Source organism: Natrix helvetica (assembly GCF_964273705.1).
Source record: "Natrix helvetica genome assembly, chromosome: 1".
Lineage (NCBI taxonomy): Eukaryota > Metazoa > Chordata > Lepidosauria > Squamata > Natricidae > Natrix > Natrix helvetica.
In genome coordinates, this window is record NC_138548.1 from 353,310,288 (window position 1) to 353,338,197 (window position 27,910).

Below are 27,910 nucleotides of genomic sequence, written 5' to 3' on the forward strand. Positions count from 1 at the left end.
GCTAGGGAGAATATGGAAAGGCGAAGCCCTGGGAAACCTCGTCTTCCGGCTTCCTAATGGAGAATCGCGGTGGCTGTTGTAGTTTTTCCTGGGTCGAAGCGGCGGCTGGAAGGTGAGTGGAGGGCAGGTCGGAGGAGAAGCCGGGAGCGAGTCGGGCTGTTCGTTTTGCTTCATGTTGCAGCAGCAGATAATGAACTCTGCTGAAATACGTCACCTCCTCCCAGCCCAATTTTATTCCACCAGAGCTGCAAATTTTAAGTTGCATGCAAGTTTCCCTTGATTGGGAGATTTCAACTCTACTGCCCCGTTAGGGTGGATTCCGTGTGTTTCTTGTGAGCCTGTTGCTTTGTTTGCAAGGGAGGAGATTCACGGGCAACACCGGTGCTTTAAATCTTGCTGTGGCTTTAGCATTTCAGAATCAGAATAGACCTGGGAGGGACCTTGGAGGTCTTCTAGTCCAGCCCCCTGCTCAATAGGAGATCCTATGCCATTTCAGGCAAATGACTATCCAACCTCTTCTTAAAAACCTCCAGGGATGAAACACCCACAATTTCTGAAGGCAAAGCTGTTCCATTGGTTAATTGTCCTCACTGTTAGGAAGTTTCTCTTTAATTCCAGATTGCTTCTCTCTTTCATTATTTTCCAACTATTATTTCTTGTCTTGGCCTCTGATGCTTTGGAGAATAATTTGACCCCCTCTTCTTTGTGGCAGCCCCTCAAATATTGGTATCATATCAGCCCTAATTCTTCTTATCTTTAGACTAGCCAAACCCAAATCCTCCAACCGTTTTTTCATATGGTCACTTCTTTAATAATAAAAATTAGGTCCAGCATAGTTTTTCCTCTAGTTCCCTCCTCTCCTTTTTGGATGAGAATGTTGTCAGCTAAGTTGGTTTGGAATCTGTTTGATCTCCCACTTGCGGCTGCGTTTGTCTCCCAGTTGATATCAGGGAAGTTAGTATTCCATACTACTGTGGAATGTTTCTTACCTACAATTGATAATTGATAGCAAAGAGTTCATCTATTTCTTCTGTTTGATTGGGTGGCCTTTAGTATATTCCTATAGCAATGTCAATTTTTTTGACCGATATGAATTCTAGGACGTTTTTATCCTTGCTTTTGTGTTTTGCGTTTTGCTGTAGAGTTGTAGTGATCTTTTATAGATAATGCAACTCCACCTCCTCTTTTGTTAGGTATGTTTCTCTTGAATAGTTTGTATCCCTCTATCAGGGCATTCCAGTCATGAGCTTCATCCTACCAAGTTTCAGTAATGGCAACTACTGTATTTTTCAGAGTATAAGATGCTCTGAAGTATAAGATGCACCTAGCTTTTGGGGAAGAAAACAAGGGGAAAATATTTGTCTCTGCCTCCCAGCAATTTGCCTCCTTGCAGCAAACAGTACAGACAATATGCACTGTTTGTAGTGTTACATTTCAGACTATACTTGTACAGATGCTGTTAAAATTGATGTGCTTTCTGGAAGTATAGTTATTCTCTGCTATTTAAAAGAAGATACAATAGCACTGGGCCTCTTCAGATCAAGCATTTATTTTAAAAAGCTTCATTTTGTTAAGCTGTCTGGAACAATAATAAAGCAGTTTTTTAAAAAATAAGCCTAATAATTTGAACATTCTATAGGCATTTATAGTTATTGACTTACCTCCTTGCAGCAAACAGCCTGATTAGCACAAGAAAAAAAAATGCCTCCCAGCAATTTGTCTCCTGGAGCAGACAGCAAGCTTCACTTTCAATTTCAGCATTCCCGATCATCAGCTGTTTCAGGCTGCAGGGATTGCCATAGCCTATTGCAGCCTTCCCAAACCCCATTTTCCCCGTTTGCTGCAAGGAGGTAAATTGCTGGGAGGCAGAGGCCAAATGGTTGGGGCCAATAGGTTGATGGGGCTACATTCAGTGCATAAGACACACCCAAATTTTCATCCTCTTTTGGGGGGGGGAAAGGTGCGTCTTATACTCCAAAAAATACAGTATATCGTATCTACCTTCATGTACTAATACTTCAAATTCACCCTGTTTGTTCCCTCAATTTTCAGCATTAGTGTATGGGTGTTTCTTCTGTTAATGCTCACATACTATACCTCTTTTATGTAGTATGTATGCTCACATACTGTACCTCTTTCATTTTGTAGACAGAAAATGCACATGGATTTACTACATACATACATATGGTACACACAGATAGAGGGGTGTGTTTCTGCATTTTTCTGGAATATATGTGTTTCCATGTTCCTATCCTCAGTATTTTCAGGTATCTATATGATTATAAGAAATTACACTGCTGACAATCTGTGATTTCAATGAGTCAACAGTAGAATTTCATGATTGTGTAAATATTTGAACTTAGTCCTTTATGTGTCATAATGAATGGCCATGGTTAATCTAGCAGTTTGGCATGTTTGCTTTTTCATTGTTATGTTTTTTTTTTTCTTGTTTCCACATCTTGCAACCCTATTATAAAGAGTAATTAAAGTATCTCTTTTATGTGCATCTTATAGGCAAAGGGAATGCCAAGATGAGCCTTCTGGACAGAAGAGAATCAGAAGCAGCTTAAAAAAGGAAAGCGAATCCAATATATATGGTACACAACGTCTTTTCCCTTTACTCCAGATAACCACAGAACTCTTCTCTTTCCCCAGCCAGAAAAAGAAAAAATAGGAAAAGGTAAACTGAACTGATAAACAAGCATTACATGTGGAACTCAAGGAAACATTGTATTAAAAAAATCGAAGGTGGAACATTTCCAGATTCAGAAAAAGAGGAAATATCTAGAGGTCTGTGGGGAGGAAGCGCTCATTCCAGACAATAATGCAGGCTTCACCCTGTGAGGTAACAAACTGCTTGAACCATCCAAGAAGAGATCACAAATACTTTTGACCTCCTCAAGAGTCAATGGCGGAAAAGCTCCACAGGTATGAAAACCTCAGTTTGCAAATCAGAGCTCATTATGCATCAGAGAATCCACATTGGTGAAAAACCATAAAAATTCCCCCGAATGTGGCAAAGTCTTTCACAACACTTCCTGACTTACTGAGCATAAAAGAACCCATACTGGAGAAAAGCCCTACCAGTGCCCACAGTGTGCCAAAAAGTTAAGTAAGCATGCCAACCTGGTGATACACAAGAGGACTCACACCGAAGAGAAACCGTATAAGTGTCCAGAGTGCGGGAAACAATTCAATCAGCATTCCAACCTGGTGATACACCAGAGGACTCACACTGGGGAGAAACCATATGAGTGTTCGGATTGTGGGAAAAGTTTCGAAAATAATTCTAACCTTGTGATACACAGGAGGAATCACACAGGAGAGAAATCATATGAGTGTCCAGATTGTGGGAAAGGTTTCAGTCTGAACTCTTACCTAGTGATATACCAGAGGACTCACACGGGGGAGAAAACATATGAATGTTCAGATTGTGGGAAATGTCTCAGTAAGAATTCCAACCTGGTGATACACTAGATGACACACACCGAAAAGAAACCATATGAGTGTTCAGATTGTGGGAAAAGTTTCAGTCAGAATTCTACCTTAATGATGCACCAGAGGACTCACACAGGAGAGAAACCATATGAGTGTCCAGATTGTGGGGAAAGTTTCAATAATGATTCTAAACTTGTGAAACACCAGAGGACTCACACAGGAGCAAAACAATATGAGTGTCCGAATTGTGGGAAAGCTTTTCAGCAGAATTGCAATCTGGTCATACACCAGAGGACTCACACAGGAAAGAAACCATATAAGTGTCCAGAGTGTGGGAAAGGTTTCAGTTGGAATTCTGATCTAGTGAGACACCAGAGGATTCACACAGGAGAGAAACCATATGAATGTCCAGTTTGTGGAAAAAGTTTCCGTTGGAATTCTGACCTGGTGAGACACCAGAGAACTCACACAAGAGAGAAACCATTTGAATGTCCAGTTTGTGGGAAAAGTTTCAATCATAATTGTAACCTTGTGCAACACCAAAGTACTCACACAGGAGAGAAACCATATGAGTGTCGTGATTGTGGGAAAGCTTTTAGTTGTAATTCTGACCTGGTGAAACACCAGAGGACTCACACAGGAGAAAAACCATATGAATGTCCAGATTGTGGAAAAAGCTTTAGTCATAATTCCTACTTGGTGATACACCAGAGAACTCACACGGGGGAGAAACCATATGGGTGTCCAGATTGTGGGAAAAGTTTCAGTAATAATTCTAACTTTCTGAAACACCAGAGGATTCACACGGGAGAGAAACCATATGAGTGTCTATACTGTGGGAAAAGTTTCAGCCAGAACTCTAGCCTGGTGATACACCAGAGGACTCACACAGGAGAGAAACCATATGAATGTCGAGATTGTGGGAAACGTTTCCAGCATAATTCCAATCTGGTCATACACCAGAGGACTCACAGGGGTCAGAAACTGTATGAGTGTCCAGACTGTAGGAAAAGTTTTAGTCGAAATTCCAACCTGGTGATACACCAGAGAACTCACACCGGAGAAAAACCATATGAGTGTCCAGATTGTCGGAAAAGTTTCAGTCGTAATTCTGCCCTAGTGACACACATGAAGACTCATACAGGAGAGAAACCCTATAAGTGTCCAGATTGTGGGAAAGCTTTCAGTTGGAATTCTGACCTGATGAGACACCAGAGGATTCACACAGGATGAGTTCCTGTATTGTGGGAAAGGTTTCATTTGGAATTTCCACCTGGTTGAATAATAGGGAACTCACACAGGAGAAAAACCATATGAGTGTCCTGATTGTGGGAAAAGTTTCTATCGTAATTCTAACCTGGTGGTACACCAGAGAACCCACACGGGGGACAAACCATATCAGTGTATAGAGTGTGGTAAGAGTTTCCATTGGAATTCTGCCCTGGTGATACACCAGAGAACTCACACAGGAGAAAAACCATATGAGTGTCTGGAGTGTGGGAAAAGTTTCATTCGGAATTCCGACTTGGTGATACACTGGAGGACTCACACTGGAGAGAAACCATATGAGTGTCCAGATTGTGGGAAAGATTTCAGTGCTCAGTCTTGCCTCATAAATCATGTAAGATTACACACAGGGGAGAAACCATTAATTTTGTTGTGATAGGATCTAATTGCCCCTCAGCCAGGACTATTTGCTGTAGTTCATTCATGAACTTAGTGACTTGGGACAGTGAGATGAGTGGCATACAAATTTAATAAGTAAATAAATGTGAATGTACTTAGGATGCAGACAGACAGATTCACATCAAGTATTTTGTGGTTCTTTGGTGGTTCGAAAATATATAATAGGTTTTAATGCCTTTATTTCATGTAAAATATAAATAATATACCAAAATGGGATCTTTTTAATGACCATGTTTTAAATATTTCTAGAAAATTCCTCAAAGAAAACTCTAAATAATGTCTGTTCCACTACAGTATAATTTTTAAGTGTTCTGTAGGGTTTTCTCACCTGCAGGTCAAATATTTCAATTGGTTTGTTTTGCATTTGCTCGTCTTCCAGATTTCTTGAACTTTGCATATCTTATTTTCTGGAACAATTTGAGTCGTGCATTGTACTTCTTTTTTTCGTTCCTCCCTAACACATTTGTCAAAAGAGAGAGAAAGGTAAATCCTACTTGCTCATCACGGACCTGCAATTTGGAATTGAATCTTCTTCTTTTTAATAAAATTTTTATTTTCAAGCAAACACAAACACACAAAACATTTAACATAAAAACCTCTTCAACTGCATACAGTGTGTCAATTGATTACAGGGTCTTTCTGCGTCCTTTCCATTGTCATCACTTGAGCTTTATCAAAAATCACATATTGTCAATCAAATATCTTTGTATACATTATTATTATACTTCGTTTGATTATCACTATTGTTTCTCTATTTTAAACAAGGTATTCTAAATATGTATCCATTTATATTATAATGATTCATTATATCATCTTAAAATATATCCAATAATAAAGAATTTTTTGATGTCCTAAGTCATTCTATTATTTTAGCATTGATAACATTCTCTAATAATTTTCAATTCCATGTTTTTTCCATTATTAGTATCATCAATCTAATATACATGTATACAAATTGTTATAATCGTTAAACATCCATTAAGCATAGCTGCTATTACATCCTTTTTATATGAAACATATTAAATTTGAAGTAAATTCATATTACGGCGTTACATTACATCATCCTGAAATCATACAATGATATTACATCTTTATATTCTATTCTATATAGAATTATTTATCTTTTATAAAAAGGCTTTTCAACATCATCTCCATCATCCTCACTTACAGTTTGTATAAAATTCCATATTATCAATTTAGTATATATAAATGCTTTATCATTAGTGATCATTTATTTGACTACAGTTATTATTACTTTGTCTTATACATAGTGCTCAAAGTGTAACTACATTTAACAAAATTTTATTGTGACATTTCATTTCATCATCCTGTATCTTCCCAGAAATAGTGCAGTCCAATATCTCTTGCCACCCCATCGTGGTTATCAGGGACATTAAACTCCTTCTTGTATAGTTCTTCTGTGTAATTTTGACATCTCTTCTTAATCTCTTCTGCCTCTGTTAGGTCCCTGCCATTTTGATCCTTTATCATGCCCACCTTTGCATGAAATGTTCCCTTCATATCTCCCAATTTTCTTGAAGAGATCTCTGGTCCTCCCTATTCTATTGTTTTGTCCTATTTCTTTGCACTGTTCGTTTAAGAAGGCATTCTTATCTCTCCTAGCTATTCTCTGGAATTCTGCATCCAATTGGGTGTATCGTTCTTCCTTGCCTTTCGCTTCCCTTCTTTCCTCAGCTATTTGCAAAGCTTCCTCAAACAGCCATATTGCTTCATTACATTTCTTTTTCTTTGGGATGGTTTTAGTTGTTACCTCTTGTACAATGTTGTGAACCTCCGTCCATAGTTCTTCAGGCACACTGTCTATCAGATCTAATTCCTTAAATCTATTTGTCACCTCTACTGTATATTTGCCAGGGATATGATTTAGTTCATACCTGAGTGGCCTAGCGCTTTTCCCTACTTTCTTCAATTTAGGTCTAAATTTGGCAACAAGAAGCTCATGATCTGAGCCACAGTCAGATCCTGGTCTTGTTTTTACTGACTGTATAGAGCTTCTCTATCTTTGGCAGCAGAGCACATAGTCAATCTGATTTCTGTGTTGACTGTCTGGTGATGTCCATGTGTGGAGTAGTCTCTTGGGCTGTTGGAAAAGAGTGTTTCCTATGACCATCGTATTCTCTTGATAAAATGTGCTCTGCTTCATTTTGTACTCCCAAGGCCAAACTTGCCTGTTATTCCAGTTATCTTTTGGTTCCTACTTTAGCATTCCATTACCCCATGATGATAAGGACATCGTTTTTTGGTGTTAATTTTATAAGGTGCTGTAGGGCTTCAATTTCACCCTCTTCAGCACCAGTAGTTGGGGCATAGACTTGGATTGCTGTGATGTTGGTTTGCCTTGGATTCAAACTGAGATCATTCCGTCATTTTGGGGATTGTATCGCAGTATTGCTTTTCCTATTTTATTGACTATGAAGGCTATTCGCTTTCTTCTGAGGGATTCCTGCCCGCAGTAGTATACCTGATGATTACCTGAATTAAATTCACCCTATTCCTGTCCATTTTAGTTTGCTAATTCCTAAGATGTCGATGTTCAGTCTTGTTATTTCTTGTTTGACCACGTCCAGCTTGCCTTGATTCATGGATTTTACATTTCAGGTTCCTAAGGAGTATAGATCTTTACAGAATCGGACTTTCCTTTCACCACCAGATACATCCACAGCTGAGTGTCCTTTCAGCTTTGGCCCAGTCGCTTCACTTTTTCTGGCTAGTACTAGCGGTCTGCTCTTCCCCAGTAACATATAGGACACTTTCCAACCTGAGGGGCTCATCTTCCAGCATTATATCTTTTTGCCTTTTGGTACTGTGCATGGGTTTTTTATGGCAAAGATACTGGAGGGGGGGGGGTTGCCATTTCCTTCTCCAGTGGATCATGTTTTGTCAGAGCTCTCTGCTATGACCTGTCCGTCATAGGTGGCCCTGCACAGCATAGCTCAAAGCTTAATTGAGCTATGCAAACCCCTTCGCCATGACAAGGCAGTAATCCATGAAGGGGAATCTACTTAGTTTAAGTCAAATAGTGTGCTTCTCAAATGACACCATCCTGGTTCTCGGTTTTGTATAATGTATCTCCTTCAAGTCACGGAAGTGAAAGATCTCTATCTGGCTTTCCAAAGGGAGAATTGGTTTTCCTGCGAAATATGAAAAAAGATAAAAGAATTCCAGTTGAGTGGTGTGGTGGAGCTCTCACCTCACAATCAGGAGGTTGTGAGTTCAATCCTAGGTAGAGGCAGCTATTTCTCTCTCTTGGCACAATGAGACTATATCTGCTGCAAACTCCGCATTGGTGACAGGAAAGGCATCCGGCCAGTAAATACACAGCTCCATTCAGTTGCCCTGACTCCACCCTGCAAGGGATACATTAAGGGGTCATTAAAAGAATTCCAGGTCAGTTGACAGATTTGGGAGCTCTAATTACTGCAAGATTTGCATTTTGGGGAACAGAACTGGAGTCTGCCCAATAGCCGGGTTGGTTGTTGTGAGGGAATTGTGCAGCTGGTGTCCAAATTAAGACAGAGATGCTGACAGTAGTTTTATATCAATCTATTTAATATCCATATTTACAGCAAACATGGTAGGCACATCACTACATCCTGAAGTAAATCGTCAGGTAAATCTCAGAACAGCATACAGAGCACACAGAAGAAAAAGGCGGGAATAAACGGGAACTCCCCCTTTACACCCAGCAACCAATCATAATGTAGACTGCCTCATGCAGAAACCCGCACTCTCCAACCAATCAACTATCACTGCGTTTTCTTCCACTGTACACTTTACTGTTCCAGCTTTTAAATTAAATATGTGAATAGCTGGGTTCCAAACAGGCTTGAACTGTGGCATGAAATGTTGGATAGAGCGTTTCTGTTTAGAAATCTATCTAGCCAATCTTGCTTCTGGTTATTCCATTTCAACATCTTCCCCTCAGGATGCTGCTATGGGGCATTGTATGCCAACACAATTAAGACACAAGGATACTTTCTCCCCCCCCCCTCCCGTGCCATCAGTCTTCTAAACAGCCGACTCCCACAGCACTGTCTTCTGGCCATAGATATTTACCCACATGGTAGGCTGTATTGCTATTATCCTCATCATCTTATCCTTCTCATCTTTCCTACTACCTTCTATCAGTATATTATGTAATCAATTATTGTATCTTATGATTTATGATTTCCTTATGATGTATGACTATTACTTTGTATGTACAGTGAAGTATATGCACTGGAGACCATTTCCTTGTATGGCCAAAGAATTGTATCGTATTCTTTCTGATTTTTGATTTTTTTTTTCAAATTCCATGTCTGACTCCAAGCACTGAATTCTTTTGACTCTGAGTCTGTCCGCCTTCATTTTTGCATGTTTCATTTTCCATAAAGATTTGTGTCCAATTACTTGCTGAAATCCAAGTATATCTGCACAGCATTTTGCTCCTCTGGTAATTTAATTGCTTAAATTAAAAAAAGACAATAAGGTTTGTTTGGCACAATCTGTTTTTAACAAACCAATGCTGGCTTCCAATAATCACCTTGCTTGTTTATAGGTGCTCACAAATTCTCTGCTTCATTATATTTTTTCCAGGATTTTTCCAGGCATTTATGTTAATCTGATTGGCCTATAACAGTGATGGTGAACCTTTTAGTAAAAGCATGCCAAAATTGTGTGTGCATACGTGCCCACGCCCACAATTCAATGCACCTCGCCAACCTCCATGTGCGCGTGCAACCCACAACCCAGCGCATGTGTGCATGATCTCCACAGGCTCCGGAGGCTTTCCTGAAGCCTGGGGAGGAAAAAACGGCCTGCCCCAGAGGTCCTCTGGAAGCCAGAAATGGATTGTTTCCGAACTTCCAGTTGGCCCGTTGGGTCCGTTTTTTGTCCTCCCCAAGGTCCGGAGGCTTTCCTGAAGCCTGGGGCCTCCCCATGCCCCCCACAGGCGCTTCGGAAGCCAGAAACAGATTGTTTATGAACTTCCTGTTGGGCCCGTTTTTTACCCTCCTCAGGCTCTGGACGCTTTCCTGAAGTCTGAGGAGGGCGAAAACGGCCTTCCCAGGCCTCCTGGAATGCCAAAAATCAGCTGGCGGCCCAGACCTAACAGCTCAGGTGGTACATGTGCCATAGGTTTGCCATCACGGGCCTATAATTTCCTGTATCATCTCCCTCCTCCCCGCGTTTGAAATCACATCAGTTCTTTTCCAATACTCTGGTATTTCTCCTGTTACTTAAAATTTCAAAGATTACACTCCGTGCAGGGATGGGTTCCTGCCACTTCTAACCTCTTCTATATAAGAGGTTCCACAAATCTACAGTGCCGTTTAGAACAGGTTCCAGCTCCCTCCCCCCGCCCGTCCGCACATCATCAAGATGAAGAGCGTGAGGAGGAATTCTGGGAGTTGAAGTCCACAGGTCTAAGCTGTCAAGTTTGAACACCCCTGGGTTTTTTTTTCTAAAGGGTTAGGGGTGCAAGGGTCTTGTAACTTGACAGCTTTAAGACTTGGAAACTTCAATGCCAGAGTTCCTGAGCCAACATGACTGGAAGAGGAATTCTGGGAGTTGAAGTCCACAAGTCTCAAAGCTATGGGCTCAGCTGCTGAGGGGATGAAAGCACTCTTGGGGCACCTGAATGGAAAGGTGTGGGATAGACGGCCATGGACAAAAACTATCGACTTAGTGGCACAGTAGGAAATGCAGAATCAATGAAAACATCTTGCAAACGCTTTAGAGTGGAAAGGGAACGAGCGTGATTTTCAGCCTCATGTCACTAGATGGCGCTCTACAAAGAAGCAATACTCGTGCCTAGAAAATAGTGACTACAGTGGCATTACTAGTCTAGTGGGGATGGGGGGGAAATAGAGTCTTGAGCTGGAAGGAGTTGAAATGATAGAGTACTAGATTGCTAGAGAGGAAGTAGTAGAGAGGAGGCGAAGGATAGAGGAACTTCCTCTTCCGCCTGACCCACGGGAGGAGGATGGCATTGGCGGAGCCTCTTGTGCCGTTTGGAGGGTCGAAGCGGCTGCTGGAAGGTGAGTGGAGGGCAGGTCGGAGGAGAAGCCGGGAACAAGTCGGGCCCTTTGGGTTCCTCCGCGGCCTGGAAGCAGAGAAAGCAACGAGGGTGAAACATCGCAGCTGCTGCTGCTGCTGCCTATCCTTTCTCTCCCCAAGTGTTTTTATCCTTTGCGTGATTTAAAATTGGTGCCTGTGATTTTACCAATGGGGAATTTGGTAAATTTAAAGAAATCTTTATATATTATTTCATATTTTTAACCACCCATCTCCCTCACTTCGCGGAACACTTGATTCGTTTTATGACATGTTGATTCATTTTATGGACATGTGTTTCTGGCAAGTGAGGCGTTTCATGAGCAAAACGGGTGTTTTAAATCACCATTTCGTTTGTTAATGACCCCACCTTTTTAAAATTAGATCAAGAAATCTGAGCGAATCCACTTCTGCACAGAGAAATACACATAGATTTTTCTCATGCATAACTTCATAGATGTGTTTGGTATAATCTTCAGTATTTTCAGGTAAATTTTATAATATCAATTTACAATCCTAATAATTGTATGATTTACCTAAGCCACAAAGAGAATTTTACGATTGGATATATGAATGGATATTTGAACTTGGATCTTGCTAGTTCTCTATATGCCAAATGAATTGTAATTAATGTTAGAGATTAAAGTAGCATTTTGACATGTTTGCTTCTTCATGGTAATATATGCAAGGCTTTTTTGCTCTTTTCACAGGTTCTGCAGCCATTTTTTAAACCAGAATGAAACTAATCCATTAATATGAACCATACAGGCAGAGGATGCAAAGAAGAGCATCTGGATTCAAGAGGGGTTTGAATCAAAGCACCACCAGTTAAAGATTAACAATATTTTTACCTCCTAGAGAATCCAAGATTATAAGTGTTGAAAAAACCCCACAGTCTGTCTATTGTGGGGAAAAACACAGATTACCAATCACAGTTGATTATGCATGAGGGGATCCACACCACAAAAAATACGCAATAATGTTTGGAATGTGGCAAACGCTTTACTCAGAACAACTTCCTCATGGAAGCACCCACACTGGAGAGAAGTTCTACCCGTGCTCCCAATGTGGCAAAAGGTTTAGCACAAACACAAAAATGGTGAGACATAAGAAGACTCACAGTGGGGAGAAACCTTTTGATTGTCCTGATTGTGGGAAAGGTTTCACTCAGAATTCTGACCTAGTGATACACCAGAGGACTCACACAGGAGAGAAACCATATGCGTGTCCAGAGTGTGGGAAAAGTTTCAGTAAGAGTTTCAATCTGGTGATACACCAGAGGATTCATACAGGAGATAAACCATATGAGTGTCTGTATTGTGGGAAAAAGTTCACCCAGAATGCCAACCTCGTAATACACCAAAGGACTCACACAGGAGAGAAACCATATGAGTGTCTGTATTGTGGGAAAAGTTTCAGTCAGAATGCCAACCTTGTGATGCACCAGAGAACTCACACAGGAGAGAAACCATATGAGTGTCCGGATTGTGGGAAAAGTTTTCAGCAGAATTCCAAGCTGGTGATACACCAGAGGACTCACACAGGTGAGAAACCATACGAGTGTCTGGATTGTGGGAAAAGTTTCAAGGAAAATTCTACCCTGCTGTTACACCAGAGAACTCACACCGGAGAAAAACCTTATGAGTGTCCAGATTGTGGAAAAGCTTTTAGTAGGAATTCTAACCTTCTGATCCATCAGAAGGCTCATACTGGAGATAAACCATACGAGTGTCCAGATTGTGGGAAAGGTTTCAATTGGAATTCAGATTTGGTGATACACCAGAGGATTCATACGGGAGAAAAACCATATGAGTGCCTGGATTGTGGGAAAAATTTCAGTCGGAATTCCCACCTGGTGGAACACCAGAGAACTCACACAGGAGAAAAACCATATGAGTGTCCTGACTGTGGGAAATGTTTCTATCGTAATTCTAACCTGGTGGTACACCAGAGAACCCACACGGGGGACAAACCATATCAGTGTATAGAGTGTGGTAAGAGTTTCCATTGGAATTCTGCCCTGGTGATACACCAGAGAACTCACACAGGAGAAAAACCATATGAGTGTCTGGAGTGTGGGAAAAGTTTCATTCGGAATTCCGACTTGGTGATACACTGGAGGACTCACACTGGAGAGAAACCATATGAGTGTCCAGATTGTGGGAAAGATTTCAGTGCTCAGTCTAGCCTCATAAATCATGTAAGATTACACACAGGGGAGAAACCATTCAAATGTGCAGATTGCGGACAGTGTTTCACACAAAATTCCTCCTTTATCACACATAAGAACACACATATAAGAAAAAAAATGACATCTGTAGAAGATTCTTGAATTTTATTTCTCATCTCATAGAAAGCTCAGCTGGGAATTTTAACTATTTTAATGTCTTGCCTGATTCTTTTTAATCAAACATGTCTTCATTTTGAACATGAGGGAGGGGATCTGAGTTGGGAGGTCCAAGCTCTTGTTCTGGCCCAGCCTTCACAGAAGCAAGAAACAGACTCCTTTATTTACCTGTTGTGAATTAATTGCATTCACCCACTGAAAGTCCAGGCAAGAGTCCTGCAAGGAGTTAACTGTAGCAATAGACCTTATCAGTTCATTACGATAAGTGCAAGGTTGTGAGCTCTCAGCCGAAAGGCTGCAAATTAAGTTCTGGCAAGGCAATCTTCGTTGCATAAAACACAATGAGCAAAATCTTTAGAAATACGAACTGTTGTCTCCTACAATCACCACTTCCCTTTCCTTCTATTATTCCCCAGCCAGGAAGGGGCTATTCAGCATCCATGTTTTATTTGCTTCCCAAGTTGACTCCTTGTTGTCCGTTGTTCACCTCTCCTATCTGCTCTATGTATACATGCATCTGAAACAGACCCCAGCTGTTCCACCTCACGCATCTCTGACTCCAAAGGCAGCTGCCTTTTCGGCTGGGAAATGCCAGGCAGACCTGGTTCTATCTCTGTGTGATGCTGAGCATCCATCAGAGCCTTCCCAAGGCTCCAGAACTGACCCAGGTTCTTCCCCAACCTCCTCAACGTCTGAGTCTGCCACCAGCTGTGCTGGCAGCTGGCAGGCCACAACAGCTCTTTATAAGTTTCCTTGCCTCTGCAAATGGAGATGCACGGGTATGTGCATACTTCCCTGCCGCTTCTGTGGCCCGGTAGGTTTGGGACCACTGTCCTAGGATCAAAATTTTGACCCCCATTGTGGTAATAAGTCAAAGGTTACCTGTATTATACACACCAAAGATCCAGCTTTAAGTGCAGTGGAGGAATGGTTGGTGAAGATGATGGAATTTTCAGACAACTACAATATATTGATTTCCTCAATCAGAGAAAAGACATTCTCTACATTCATTATTGATTGGAAGTTTTTTAGAGATTTGCATGAAACAAAAAAAAAAGTTATCATTTACAGTTGTGATTATAAGAAAAATAAACCAAGTAATAGAAAAGAGTTTTTGCAAGCGTAGAGTAAGAAGTAATTTTGTATTTCTAATTATAATAAGTGTAAAGGAGATTGGAAGTAACTTCTCACTATTTCTATCTTTTTCTTTTTACATTTTGATTTCTTTTTTTCTGCTATTTGATGTATTTGTGTTAGTTTTTAATCTTCTGTTTAAAATTATTAATATAAATTATATTTAAAAATCCAGTGTAAGAGTCAAAGACACTGAATGGAAACCACGAGTTCCAGTGTTAAATTAAACAAGAAGGTGGCTGCAGGTGCTATGAAATCCCAATTCGACAGGCCGATTGAGAGACGGAAAATATGCCCATGCAGATCGGTTGGCTGGTAGGGGGAGTTTAAAATGAGAAAAGAGCCTCTTTCTTGGCTCAGGATGCCAACCAGGAACTGCTTTTTATGCCTTCTTGAGTTTCTGAATAAAAGGGAATCAATGAAATTTATTCATTTTAATTTATTAAATGTATATGCCTGCTATCTGATTATTACAATGTCATAAATAGCAGCATAATACTGTAAGATTAAAAACATCAAAACATTGGGCACATATGTTGGGGTTAATTTATTCCAGATTCCTCCGTACAACAGAGCTCAGAGCTAACAGCTGAAATGGCTACCGTCCATACCTTAGATCTACATTGAAAATGGCAGTTTAGGGTGTCCCTCAAAAAAAGGTTAGTCTGGTGATTAGTCAGCCATGTGCTTTGGTGGGAATGTCAGGGTTTCAAGTAACATACCCATAGCAAACAAAACTGAGGCAGGCAATTTCCTCAAAGAATAGGTTTATTGGATATGTCATTGGCACAGGCTGGTGAAAGCTGACTGAATATTCTTGCAGTTTTCACCTAATTAAAAGCAAACGTTTGTCACTTTCTCAAAACAGTCACATTATCCCATCAGAATACTGTCTAGTTGCTAGGTGACTCCAGTCCCTCCTTCCAAGCACCTGCAGAAATGTCCTTGGTTCCCAAGAGAAAGAATCTTGTTTTGACTACAACACCCCAACTATCTCTATTCCCCTCCTCCCTATCCCACTTCTCAGCACTTAAGTCTCAAAATGGCCTCAGTCAGGCCAGCTTCGTGGTTGACAGGGATATTCTACTTTTGCCTTTTGATTTCACTTGATGTACATTTCCACTCCACATTCTGTCCTGGACTTACTAAGTTGCGATGCAAAGTTATTTAGCCCTGTCTTAGTTCTTTCCTTCAATATTTATCAGTTTTCTATTTCTGGGTATTGGTTGTTCTCATATGTTATCTTTTTGAATATGGACGGTGTCATTTCATTAACTTAAACATCAAGACTGCAGTCACGACTTTTCTGTTAGAATATACGGATACATAAGCACTACTTGGCCACACCAGTCTCTTGAACTCATCCCGTTCTTGAATGTGTCTCCATATTTGTACTGTTAAAATACATCAGTTCGATTCAGAATATACTCTGCATTCGATGTCCCAAAGGTGCTTTTTCATGAGGCAACTGGACTTTGTTTTTCTTTTGAAGATGTTTTGCTTCTCATCCAAAAAACTTCTTCAGCTCTGACAGGATAGTGGGGAATGGAAGGATTTATTTTCCTTGCAAACAGTTGGTCATTTGCATCCTTTTAAAAATATATAATATAAATATATATTCTTCCACTCCCCACTATCCTGTCAGAGCTGAAGAAGTTTCTTGAAAAAGCACTTTTGGGACAACCATAACCTGGATGACAGAATCTTTATGGACTTTGCATTCTATGCTTTGCCTTTTGTGATTAAAAGATTAAAATTGGGGAAGTAAAAGTAGCTGATACAAACAGGGATAGCAGTAGGGGTAAAGTAAAACAGTAGGATTTTAATACATTATTGTTAACTGAAAAGGTATTTGTTATCTGACCCTGACTTCCCCTCCTCGGTTTAAATCCTACTTATTTTTATTTGTATCTCTCCTTTATTATTTCTTCAATTTAGCCACTCTAATCATCCTTTATATTATTTATACATAAATGAAATGTGTATAATCTCCCCTCAGTAAACCCCCGTTTACCAGAAACGATATATAACAATCAGATTAAAAATCACAGGCATATAAATGACATATATAAAAATAGATATTAAGAAATAAGTAATATAAAAACAACTATACAACCCCCTAAGCCCGTGATGGCGGACTTATGCACGTGTGCCACAGGTGGCACGTGGAGTCATTTGTCAGGGCACGCGGCGCATTGCCTTGTCAGCTGGCCAGCGTGCATGTGCGCACTGGCCAGCTGACTTCGGCCTTCTTTTGAGGCCATTTTTCGCTCTCCGGAGGCTTCCCTGAACTCCAAAGCGTGAAAAACCGGCCCTATGGGCAAACTGGAAATTCGGGAATGGATTTCCGGATTGCTGGTAGGACCATTTTTCGCCCTCCGGAGACTTCAGCAGGTTTCCCTGAAGACTCTGGAGGGTGAAAAATGACCCTACAGACAAACCGGAAGTGGGTAGGATCGTTTTTCAGCCTCCTTAGCCTTCAGGGAACCTCCTGAAGTCTCCGGAGGGCGAAAATCGGCCGTACGGAGAACCCGGAAGTTTGGGGATGGTGAATTCCGGTTTGTCTGAAGGGCTGAAGGCTCCTGAGGCCTCCGGACGGCATCTGGGGGTGTGGAGGGCTGTTTTTGCTCTTGCCAGGCTCCTAGAAAGCCTCTGGAGCCTGGGGACGGCGAAAAAACCACGCAAAAGCGGGGAGAGGTCACTGATTGCGCACATGCGCGTGTGCTGGGAGGGATGCACATACATTATGGGTGTGGCATGCTGGTGCACAACCCCCCCTGTGCTCCCCCCGCTTTTGGCACAGCAGCCAAAAAAGGTTTGCCATCGCTGCCCCAGGCAATAAAATGGATGCAAATGGCCACCTCAGCAATGAAACATCTAAGCATATCTCATTGTCTTAGAAGCCCACACCTGAGGATGAAGCCAAGTTTTGAGAGCCTTCCAGAAGCTCAAAAAGGGTGGAATTAATCTCATTTCAGGAGAATGAATATTCAGTAAGATGGGGGCCACAGCAGAGAACAGCTTGTCTCCAGAAGTTGTGAATGCCCCAACAATGGAAGTCTTTAAGAAGGTGTTGGATAGCCCTCTGTCTGGAACGGTATAGGGTTTCCTGCCTAGGCAGGGGGTTGGACTAGAAGACCTCCAAGGTCCCTTCCAACTCTACTATTATATTGTATTGTCTTCTCAGATTCACTGAAGGCAGATCCCCAGATGATGGCACCTGCCGCAAGTCTTCTTTGCCAGGTCTCATCGGGCAGGCTGAAATAAGCAGGGAAAGGCTCAGTCCCATATCAGGAAGGGTTTCAAAAGCAGAACCAAGACCGTGAACTCCACCCACAAGCAAACTGGCAAGGAAGGAAGCTTCAGAAGCATATATAGCTTATCCAGAATTGCATTCTCTATCAGCTAAAACTTGGATGCTCTTCAAGGGCAGCTCGTGCAAAGTTGATTGAAGTCATCCAACGTGCAGATCACAAAAGCATGATTAACAAGGGTGGGTTGCTACTGCTTTTACTACCGGTTCGCAACCTGCGCGCTACCCGCCCATGCTGTTCAATGTACATTGTCCTTCACGCATGCAGAACAATTTACAGTGAAGTGCGCACACGCAAGTCACTAAAAACCAAAATGGTGGCGGCCCAGTGACAGCAAGGGAACCAGTTTGGGGGCGTGGCACCTCTGTTGATTGATCATTGCCAGGGCCTGCAGAACAGCCACAGTTGGCTATCAAGTGAATCAGTAATAAAAAGGTTAGGTTGTAGAGTTGTTGATCTCCAGTGACAGCCAAACCCTGCTAAAATGCAGGAATCTTTAGATCAGCTTCCAGCCTGCAAACTACTGACCTTCAAGAGTTTTGCCCAAGCGGCCTGGGAATTCTCAAGGCTGAAATCTTAGTACTCTGAGAATTGGGAAGGCTGCTCTAGAGAGAATAATAGAAATACAGAGAGCATGATAGTATCTCCTACCCAAACATCAACCAACGTGGGAGACTAGTTTTGTCACGCGTTATTCTATTAATAAGATGAAGATGGCATCTGTTAATGATTTAGGGGCTGAGCATAAAAGGCAAGAACTTCAAGAGGTTCATCATGAAGACGTTTTTGACAACGACGGAGCCGATGGGAACGATGACATCCATCGTTTGAAAACGGAGCAAGCCAGAGGTCGGCAGGGTAAGAGCAACCCCCAAATTAACTGCCCCGGGTGCGCAGGCAGGCATGATAGAGCGGAGTGCCGTTTTAAAAACGCTACCTGCCTCCGCTGTGGGAAAAGAGGTCATTTGGCTAGAGTCTGCAGGGCTGCTGCCCCTTGCGCAAGTGCGCTTGAAGGCAGCTCGCAAAGTAGCAGCCAAAATGTTAAAAAAACCTTTCAGATCAGGCAAGCCTCAGAGTTACAGGAAAAAAGATTCCTGTTTCTCAGTGCAAAATGACAGGGAGGAAACTGATGTGGACATGATTGTCCATAGCCCACGGGGAAAGATTTTCCTTACCGTGAGATTGGAAGGCAGCCCCTGTAAAATGGAGATTGACACGGGGTCAGCGGTCTCCATTGTATCTTGGGCCACCATCAAGCGACTGGTGCCCTCAATTTCTAAGGCCAGCCTTAAGCCCTGTCAGTTGAGGTTGAGGGACTTGCAAGGGAAATCCATCCCTGTCCTAGGCAAATACAATTGTCAGGTCTCCTTTAAGCAGTATAGTAAACAGCTGCCTCTTATAGTTGTCAATGGGCCACGGCCGAGCTTGCTGGGCTTGGAATGGTTTGAAGCCCTTGGATTAGCCATCACTGGCATAAATCAGATCCAGAGCAATCCTCATTTGGATATGCTCATCAAGGAGTTCCCTGATGTTTTCGGTGAGGGTCTGGGAAGGTACACTGGTACCCCCATTTCATTTAATTTAGACCCCCAGGTGCCTCCACAAAGGCTGAAGCCGCGTAGAGTGCCTTTCGCATTGAAACCAAAAGTAGATGCGGAAATAGACAAGCTACTGGCCCAAGGGGTATTAGAGCCCATAGACCATGCTAGGTGGGAGACCCCAATAGTCATCCCAGTTAAGGGGGATGGGTCTGTGCGTCTCTGTGGGGACTTTAAGTGCACTCTCAATCGCGCCCTGCAGCAGAGCGCATACCCCGTGCCCGTGGTGCAGCACCTGCTGCACTCCCTGGGTCAGGGCACCATTTTTGCAAAGTTAGACCTTGCCCAAGCTTATCAGCAGTTGCCTGTGGATGAGGCAACTGCTGAAGCCCAGACAATTGTCACACATAGAGGGGCATTTAAGTGCAACCGACTCCAATTTGGAGTCAGTGTGGCACCGGAGCTCTTCCAAAATTTGATGGAAAGGCTATTGCAGGGCATACCAGGCGGCGTGCCATATTTTGACGACGTCCTGGTCTCTGCCCGTTCCCTGACCAGCCTCCTGGCCCGTTTACGCTCCGTGCTTCGTCGTTTCCGAAGCGTGGGCTTAAAGCTCAAAACCACAAAATGCAAAATTGTGGTGCCTCAAGTAGAATTTCTGGGTTTCCTAATTGCCGGCAAAGGAATTCATCCGGCCCCAGAAAAGGTGATGGCCATTAAACAGGCTCCCACGCCAACATCAAAAGCCGAATTGCAAGCTTTTCTTGGACTTTTAAATTTTTATAACATTTTCCTGCCACACAAGGCGTCCGTTGTGGAGCCTCTCCACAGATTACTTGACCGCTCAGCCAAATGGATCTGGGGTAAAAGGGAAGCCTCTGCTTTTGAGACTGTTAAGAAATTGCTAACTTCTGACAGAGTCCTCCACCAATTCAACGAGGCGTTTCCTGTAGTTTTAACTTGTGACGCCTCTCCCTACGGAGTCGGGGCTGTCTTGAGCCACCGGCTGCCCTCTGGTAGGGAGGCCCCCGTTGCTTTCTTTTCCCACATGTTGTCCTCTCCCAAGAGGAACTATAGCCAGCTTGATCGGGAAGCGTTGGCTATAGTGGCTGGGGTGAAGCGTTTTCACGCCTATCTTTATGGCCGCCACTTCCACATAGTGACAGACCACAAGCCCCTGCTGGGAATCATCCCCAGATCCTCTCCCCACGGTTTACTCGATGGACTGTGTTCCTGGCTGCGTACAACTATACATTGCTCCACCAGCCAGGAAAGCACATTTGTCACGCTGACGCCTTAAGCAGATGTCCCCTGCCCATCACGCTGACCGACCCTGCTCCTGCTGCCGAGGTCCTGCTCATCGACGAGATGAACCTGCCGATTACAGCAGCTGATGTGGCCGCTCACACACGTCGGGACAAGCTCCTCTCCACCGTGCTGAACTGGACTATGTGAGGTTGGCCACTTAAGCCAGTGGGCACTGAGTGGCAACCTTTCTCAACACGACAACACAAATTCTCTGCGCTACAAGGCTGCCTACTGTGGGGCAGCCGAGTCGTCATCCCTGCGTCCTTGCGAGAAGCGGTGCTCACCACCCTCCACGATGGCCACCCAGGCATAGTTCGAATGAAGTCACTGGGCCGGAGCTATGCTTGGTGGCCGGGGATGGACCAGGACATTGTGCGATGGGTCTCTGGCTGCTCACGATGCCAGGAGTCCCATCCAGCTGGGCCCAGAGCGCCCATCCAGAACTGGGAGCAACCGAAGGCTCCATGGTCCAGAATTCACATGGACTTGGCTGGCCCAGTAAAGGGCCAAATGTTTATTGTTATTGTAGATGCATATTCAAAATGGGTTGATATTGCGTTATTGTCTTCCACTACTGCTCCAGCTATTGTTAAAGTGTTAAGAGGGTTGTTTGCCACCCATGGGTTACCTGATCTTGTCATCTCTGACAATGGGCCCCAATTCATGTCAGCCGTCCTGAGCTCGTTCTTCACTCAGCTAGGGGTCAGACACGCGTTTGTAGCCCCCTTCAACCCCGCGGCCAATGGTTTGGCAGAACGCGCAGTGCGCACGGCTAAGGACACCTTAGCTAGGTTTGGCCCCCAAAACTGGCAGGAGGACATTGACAAATTCCTTCTATGGCAGCATGCCACTCCATGCTCCACCACAAATAAGAGCCCGGCGGAGCTATTAATGGGACGGCGCATCAGGACCACCTTAGACCTGCTGCACCCCGATTATGCCCCAGGGTGTCCCTTAGACTCCCACAGCATGCTAAAGGGTTTTGATATCAGCGCTGCTGTATATGCCAGGAACTACGCAGGCCACCCCCTTTGGGTTCCAGGGGTAATCAAAAAGATCACGGGCCCCTGCTCATACGTAGTACAGCTGGAGGATGGCCGGGTGTGGAAACGACATTTGAACCAACTAAGAAGCCGGCAAGGGGCCGCAACAGAAGCAAACCAAAGGCAGGGCCTACCCCTGCAAACCGCAGACTACGATCAACAAATGGTAATAATTTAAATCCAAGGGCCTTACCTGTTCTTCCCCAAAAGTCTCCAGCGATGTCTAGGAGGTAGGAGGAAAGGTCTGGGCCCAGAGGGACAGTAATTCCAGAGGCTGGGGCAGAAGTTCTCCCCAGAAGGTCCGGGCACGTTCGGCACCGCCCAAGGTACTTAAATGACTACGCATGCGCGTTCTAAGTGTGAAGGAGTGTTATGTATTATAGTTTTCCCTCTGGTCCGTTCCACCAGAGGGTGCTGTGCTCGATGCTGATTGGTTCCTGGTTTGACAGCCGGCATATATAAAGGCTGTCAAAGCAGGGCACAGCTGTTGCCTGTTAGCTACGCCCACGTAATGTGAACCTGCACTGGCAACCTTTTATTCAATAAAGCTGTTAGCTGCTTTTTAAGTCCTGGCTCGCCTCTCTCTGTCACCCGAGTTCTACCAAGCTAGAACAGGAGGAGGTTCACGGGCAACACCGGTGCTTTAAATCTTGCAGAGGCTTTAGCATTTCAGAATCAGAATAGATCTGGAAGGGACCTTGGAGGTCTTCTAGTCCAGCCTGCTATTCAAGCAGGAGATCCTATAACATTTCACGCAAGTGACTGTCCAACCTCTTCTTAAAAACCTCCAGGGATGAAACACCCACAACTTTTGATGGCAAAGCCGTTCCATTGGTTAATTGTCCTCACTGTTAGGAAGTTTCTCCTTAGTTTTAGGTTGTTTGTCTCCTTGATTAGTTTCCATCCATAGTTTATTGTCTTGGCCTCTGGTGCTTTGGAGAATAATGTAACCCCCTCTTCTTTGTGGCAGGAAAATACAGACCAATCAGCCTAACATTAATGGGGGGGGGGGGAATTCTGGAAAAAATAATTTAAAAAGCAGATCTGTGAACATCTAGAAACAAAGTTGTAACTAGTAGTTAGCATGGGTTTGTTAAAAACAGATCATGCCAAACCAATCATATTTTATTCTTTGATAAAGTGACTAAATTAGTAGACCAGTGAACAGATTTCAGTAAGGCATTGGACAAAGTAGACCACAAATTCTCTGCTTAGTTATATTTTTCCAGGATTTTACCAGGTATTGATCTCAAGCTGATTGGCCTATAATTTTCTGGATCATTTCCCACCTTCTTGTAGTTTGGAATCACATTTGTTCTTTTCCAGTATTTCTTTTCTGGTATTTCTCCTGTGTTACATAAACTTTCAAACATTCCATTCCGTGGTTCCCAAATTATGTCATCTAGAATTCTAGGCAATGCAACAATACAGATTTAGGAACACAACACAAAACAATACAGTAATATAGATAGTGTAGGAAGTTATCACCCAGCCCTCTCCCAGAAAAATGAAATATCCTAGGAAATATTGAAAAGGCAGAATATTATATTTTCCTGGATGTGAAAAAAGGGAGAAACACATTTTTAAAAACTAAGTAAATTCCTGCAGCTTCCTGCCCATCCCCACTTTGTCAATGGGCCATTAAAAAGGCCAAGCTAGTCCACTTTACATAATAAAGAGTTCTCCCCTTCAGCTCCAGAGTGATGGGATTAAGGCAGGATAATAAGCCTTTACTCCAGTGTTTTTCAACCTTGGCAACTTGAAGATGTCCGGACTTCAAGTCCCAGAATTCCCCAGCCAGCGAATGCTGGCTGGGGAATTCTGGGAGTTGAAGTCCAGACATCTTCAAGTTGTCAAGGTTGAAAAACACTGCTTTACTCAACTGACCACATGGCATCTAAACTCAATCAAACCTGGATTCAAACTCAGCCTAGAGGGTTGCCCTTGCAAGGGCCCATGGGAGTCTGGCAACCAATCAGAATACATTTCTTACACAGGAACAGGAAACAGATAGGTGGGGCAGAACAGATTATAAAAAGCCCTGCAAGCCCTTCTTCACTCTCTTCTCTTCCCTTCTCTTCTTCTCCACCAACATTGAAGCATGTGATCACCTTTTCTGTTCAGGACTCAAGCCATGCGGTCCTGTCCACCATTAAAACCATCTTTCCAAGCAGCCTCCATGTCTCCAGTGTCTTTTTCCCCACTTGGAGCTGAACCCAGGAGGACATTTCTTCCAACAATAGCAAGATAAGATTCTACCTAGATATTGTTTAGGAGCAATGTGGGTGGGCACTTCAAAGTTTCGTCTCATATTTCATTATTCCATTAATAGGATGAAGCTGGAAATGATTTAGGGTTGCACACACGCCAAACGAAAAACTAGCTGGAACAATCTTTGCCGGCCCCAAAGGGGGTGCATTTTCTCGCTGCCTGTTTGCACGTCGTTCCCCACAAGGACAGGTTCCTTTGGTTTAGTGGCTGCTTATTGCAAACGAAGCTTCGGACTCAGCTCCAGGGGGGAGGAGTGCACTCTTGGGGAACCTGAATGGAAAGGTGTGGGATAGACGGCCATGGACAAAAACTATCGACTTAGTGGCACAGTAGGAAGTGCGGAATCAATGAAAACATCTTGCAAACGCTTTAGAGTGGAAACGGAACGAGCATGATTTTCAGCCTTATGTCACTAGATGGCGCTCTACAAAGAAGCAATACTCGTGCCTAGAAAACAGTAAATACAGTACAGTAGTGGCGTTACTAGTCTAGTGGGGAGGGGGGGAATAGAGGCTGGAGCTGGAAGGAGTTGAAACGATAGAGTACGAGATTGCTAGAGATGATGTAGTAGTGAGGAGGCGAAGGATAGAAGAACTTCCTCTTCCGCCTGACCCACGGGAGGAGGATGGCATTGGCGGAGCCTCTTGTGCCGTTTGGAGGGTCGAAGCGGCTGCTGGAAGGTGAGTGGAGGGCAGGTCGGAGGAGAAGCCGGGAACAAGTCGGGCCCTTTGGGTTCCTCCGCGGCCTGGAAGCAGAGAAAGCAACGAGGGTGAAACATCGCTGCTGCTGCTGCCTATCCTTTCTCTCCCCAAGTGTTTTTATCCTTTGCGTGATTTAAAATTGGTGCCTGTGATTTTACCAATGGGGGATTTGGTAAATTTAAAGAAATCTTTATATATTATTTCATATTTTTAACCACCCATCTCCCTCACTTCGCGGAACATTTGATTCGTTTTATGACATGTTGATTCATTTTATGGACATGTGTTTCTGGCAAGTGAGGCGTTTCATGAGCAAAACGGGTCTTTTAAATCTGCAGAGGTTTTGGACGCCATTTCGTCTGTTAATGACCCCACCTTTTTAAAATTAGATCAAGAAATCTGAGCGAATCCACTTCTGCACAGAGAAATACACATAGATTTTTCTCATACATAACTTCATAGATGTGTAAATTTCTGTGTGCATTTCTGTGTGTATATTTCTGTGTGCATATACATGTTTGGTATAATCTTTAGTATTTTCAGGTAAATTTTATAATATCAATTTACAATCCTAATAATTGTATGATTTCCCGAAGCCACAAAGAGAATTTTATGATTGGATATATGAATGGATATTTGAACTTGGATCTTGCTAGTTCTCTATATGCCAAATGAATTGTAATTAATGTTAGAGATTAAAGTAGCATTTTGATATGTTTGTTCTTCATGGTAACATATGCAAGGCTTTTTTGCTGTTTTCACAGGTTCTGCAGCCATTTTTTAAACCAGAATGAAACTAATCCATTAATATGAATCTTACAGGCAGAGGATGCCAAGAAGAGCACCCTGGATTCAAGAGGGGTTTGAATCAAAGCACCACCAGTTAAAGATTAACAATATTTTACATCCTAGAGAATCCAAGATTATAAGTGTTGAAAAAACCCCACAGTCTGTCTATTGTGGGGGAAAACACAGATTACCAATCACAGCTTATTATGCATGAGGGGATCCACACCACAAAAAATACGCAATAATGCTTGGAATGTGGCAAACACTTTACTCAGAACAACTTCCTCATGGAAGCACCCACACTGGAGAGAAGTTCTACCCGTGCTCCCAATGTGGCAAAAGGTTTAGCACAAACACAAAAATGGTGAGACATAAGAAGACTCACAGTGGGGAGAAACCTTTTGATTGTCCTGATTGTGGGAAAGGTTTCACTCAGAATTCTGACCTAGTGATACACCAGAGGACTCACACAGGAGAGAAACCATATGAGTGTCCAGAGTGTGGGAAAAGTTTCAGTAAGAGTTTCAATCTGGTGATACACCAGAGGATTCATACAGGAGATAAACCATATGAGTGTTCAGATTGTGGGAAAAAGTTCAGTCAGAATGCCAACCTCGTAATACACCAAAGGACTCACACAGGAGAGAAACCATATGAGTGTGTGTATTGTGGGAAAAGTTTCAGTCAGAATGCCAACCTTGTGATGCACCAGAGAACTCACACAGGAGAGAAACCATTTGAGTGTCCGGATTGTGGGAAAAGTTTCAAAGAAAATTCCACCCTGCTGTTACATCAGAGATCTCACACCGGAGAAAAACCATATGAGTGTCCAGATTGTGGAAAAGCTTTTAGTAGGAATTCTAACCTGCTGATCCATCAGAAGGTTCATACTGGAGATAAACCATATGAGTGTCCAGATTGTGGGAAAAATTTCAGTCGGAATTCCCACCTGGTGGAACACCAGAGAACTCACACAGGAGAAAAACCATATGAGTGTCCTGATTGTGGGAAAAGTTTCTATCGTAATTCTAACCTGGTGGTACACCAGAGAACCCACACGGGGGACAAACCATATCAGTGTATAGAGTGTGGTAAGAGTTTCCATTGGAATTCTGCCCTGGTGATACACCAGAGAACTCACACAGGAGAAAAACCATATGAGTGTCTGGAGTGTGGGAAAAGTTTCATTCGGAATTCCGACTTGGTGATACACTGGAGGACTCACACTGGAGAGAAACCATATGAGTGTCCAGATTGTGGGAAAGATTTCAGTGCTCAGTCTAGCCTCATAAATCATGTAAGATTACACACAGGGGAGAAACCATTCAAATGTGCAGATTGTGGACAGTGTTTCACACAAAATTCCTCCTTTATCACACATAAGAACACACACATGAGAAAAAAATGATGCCTGTAGAAGATTCTTGAATTTTATTTCTCATCTCATAGAAAGCTCAGCTGGGAATTTTAACTATTTTAATGTCTTGCCTGATTCTTTTTAATCAAACATGTCTTAATTTTGAACATGAGGGAGGGGATCTGAGTTGGGAGGTCCAAGCTCTTGTTCTGACCCAGCCTTCACAGAAGCAAGAAACAGACTTCTCTTTATTCACCTGTTGTGAATTAATTGCATCCACCCACTGAAAGTCCAGGCAAGAGTCCTGCAAGGAGTTAACTGTAGCAATAGACCTTATCAGTTCATTACGATAAGTGCAAGGCTGTGAGCTCTCAGCTGAAAGGCTGCAAATTAAGTTCTGGCAAGGCAATCTTTGTTGCATAAAACACAATGAGCAAAATCTTTAGAAATACGAACTGTTGTCTCCTACAATCACCACTTCCCTTCTATTATTCCCCAGCCAGGAAGGGGCTATTCAGTATCCATGTTTTATTTGCTACCCGAGTTGACTCCTTGTTGTCCGTTGTTCATCTTTTTTTTTTAAACAAAGTTTTATTGGTTTTTTTGAAAAATAACAGGGAAAAAGGTAGTGGAATGGTTACAAATTTTGGCAGTTGCGATGTGCAATAGGTGCCCCCACCCTCCATACTCATAATATACATTTACACAAAATTCATTACTAAATAGTAATATATAGTCAGCATATGAGTTCAATTAATAATTTCGATCAATTTATGTCAAGCAGATTTCCTTATTCATTTTTGTGATCTGAGTTTTCTCGGTATTGCCCCATCTCCCCACGCCGCCAGAGCTCCGGCCCCTCCCGTGTCCTGTATGTCTGTTGTAGGATCATCTAGTTTTTCTAGGAGAGCTTAATTTTTTTCCATAAAG

General features: G+C 42.9%; 4 protein-coding genes across 6 annotated transcripts in view; all 4 read left to right on the top strand.

Annotated features, from left to right (window-relative positions):
• The first annotated feature begins 27 nt into the window (after nucleotides 1-27).
• On the top strand, nucleotides 28-27,518 carry LOC309385212 (uncharacterized protein). Of its 3 annotated transcripts, XM_081939424.1 has the most exons (3): nucleotides 28-112; nucleotides 2,515-3,610; nucleotides 3,695-5,970. In XM_081939424.1, the coding sequence occupies exons 2-3, from the start codon at nucleotides 3,478-3,480 to the stop codon at nucleotides 4,669-4,671; spliced, it is 1,110 nt and encodes a 369-aa protein (XP_081795550.1). In that variant the 5' UTR covers nucleotides 28-112; nucleotides 2,515-3,477; the 3' UTR covers nucleotides 4,672-5,970. The 3 variants fall into 3 exon arrangements, with proteins under 3 accessions (XP_081795550.1, XP_081795548.1, XP_081795549.1); XM_081939422.1 differs by having other exon boundaries at nucleotides 2,515-5,970; XM_081939423.1 differs by lacking the exons at nucleotides 2,515-3,610; nucleotides 3,695-5,970 and adding an exon at nucleotides 25,599-27,518 and having other exon boundaries at nucleotides 31-112.
• LOC309385203 (uncharacterized protein) overlaps nucleotides 69-27,910 on the top strand; it is a 123,624-nt gene continuing 95,782 nt past the window's right edge. Inside the window, exon 1 of the mRNA XM_081939411.1 lies at nucleotides 69-158. The gene's annotated coding sequence lies outside the window, so the exon portion shown is untranslated. The remainder of the gene's footprint in view (nucleotides 159-27,910) is intronic.
• Nucleotides 11,057-15,175, top strand: LOC309385209 (uncharacterized protein). Its single transcript, XM_081939419.1, has 2 exons — nucleotides 11,057-11,162; nucleotides 11,889-15,175. The coding sequence occupies exon 2, from the start codon at nucleotides 12,158-12,160 to the stop codon at nucleotides 13,508-13,510; it is 1,353 nt and encodes a 450-aa protein (XP_081795545.1). The 5' UTR covers nucleotides 11,057-11,162; nucleotides 11,889-12,157; the 3' UTR covers nucleotides 13,511-15,175.
• Nucleotides 24,750-27,910, top strand: part of LOC309385210 (uncharacterized protein) — a 61,517-nt gene continuing 58,356 nt past the window's right edge. Inside the window, exon 1 of the mRNA XM_081939420.1 lies at nucleotides 24,750-24,813. The gene's annotated coding sequence lies outside the window, so the exon portion shown is untranslated. The remainder of the gene's footprint in view (nucleotides 24,814-27,910) is intronic.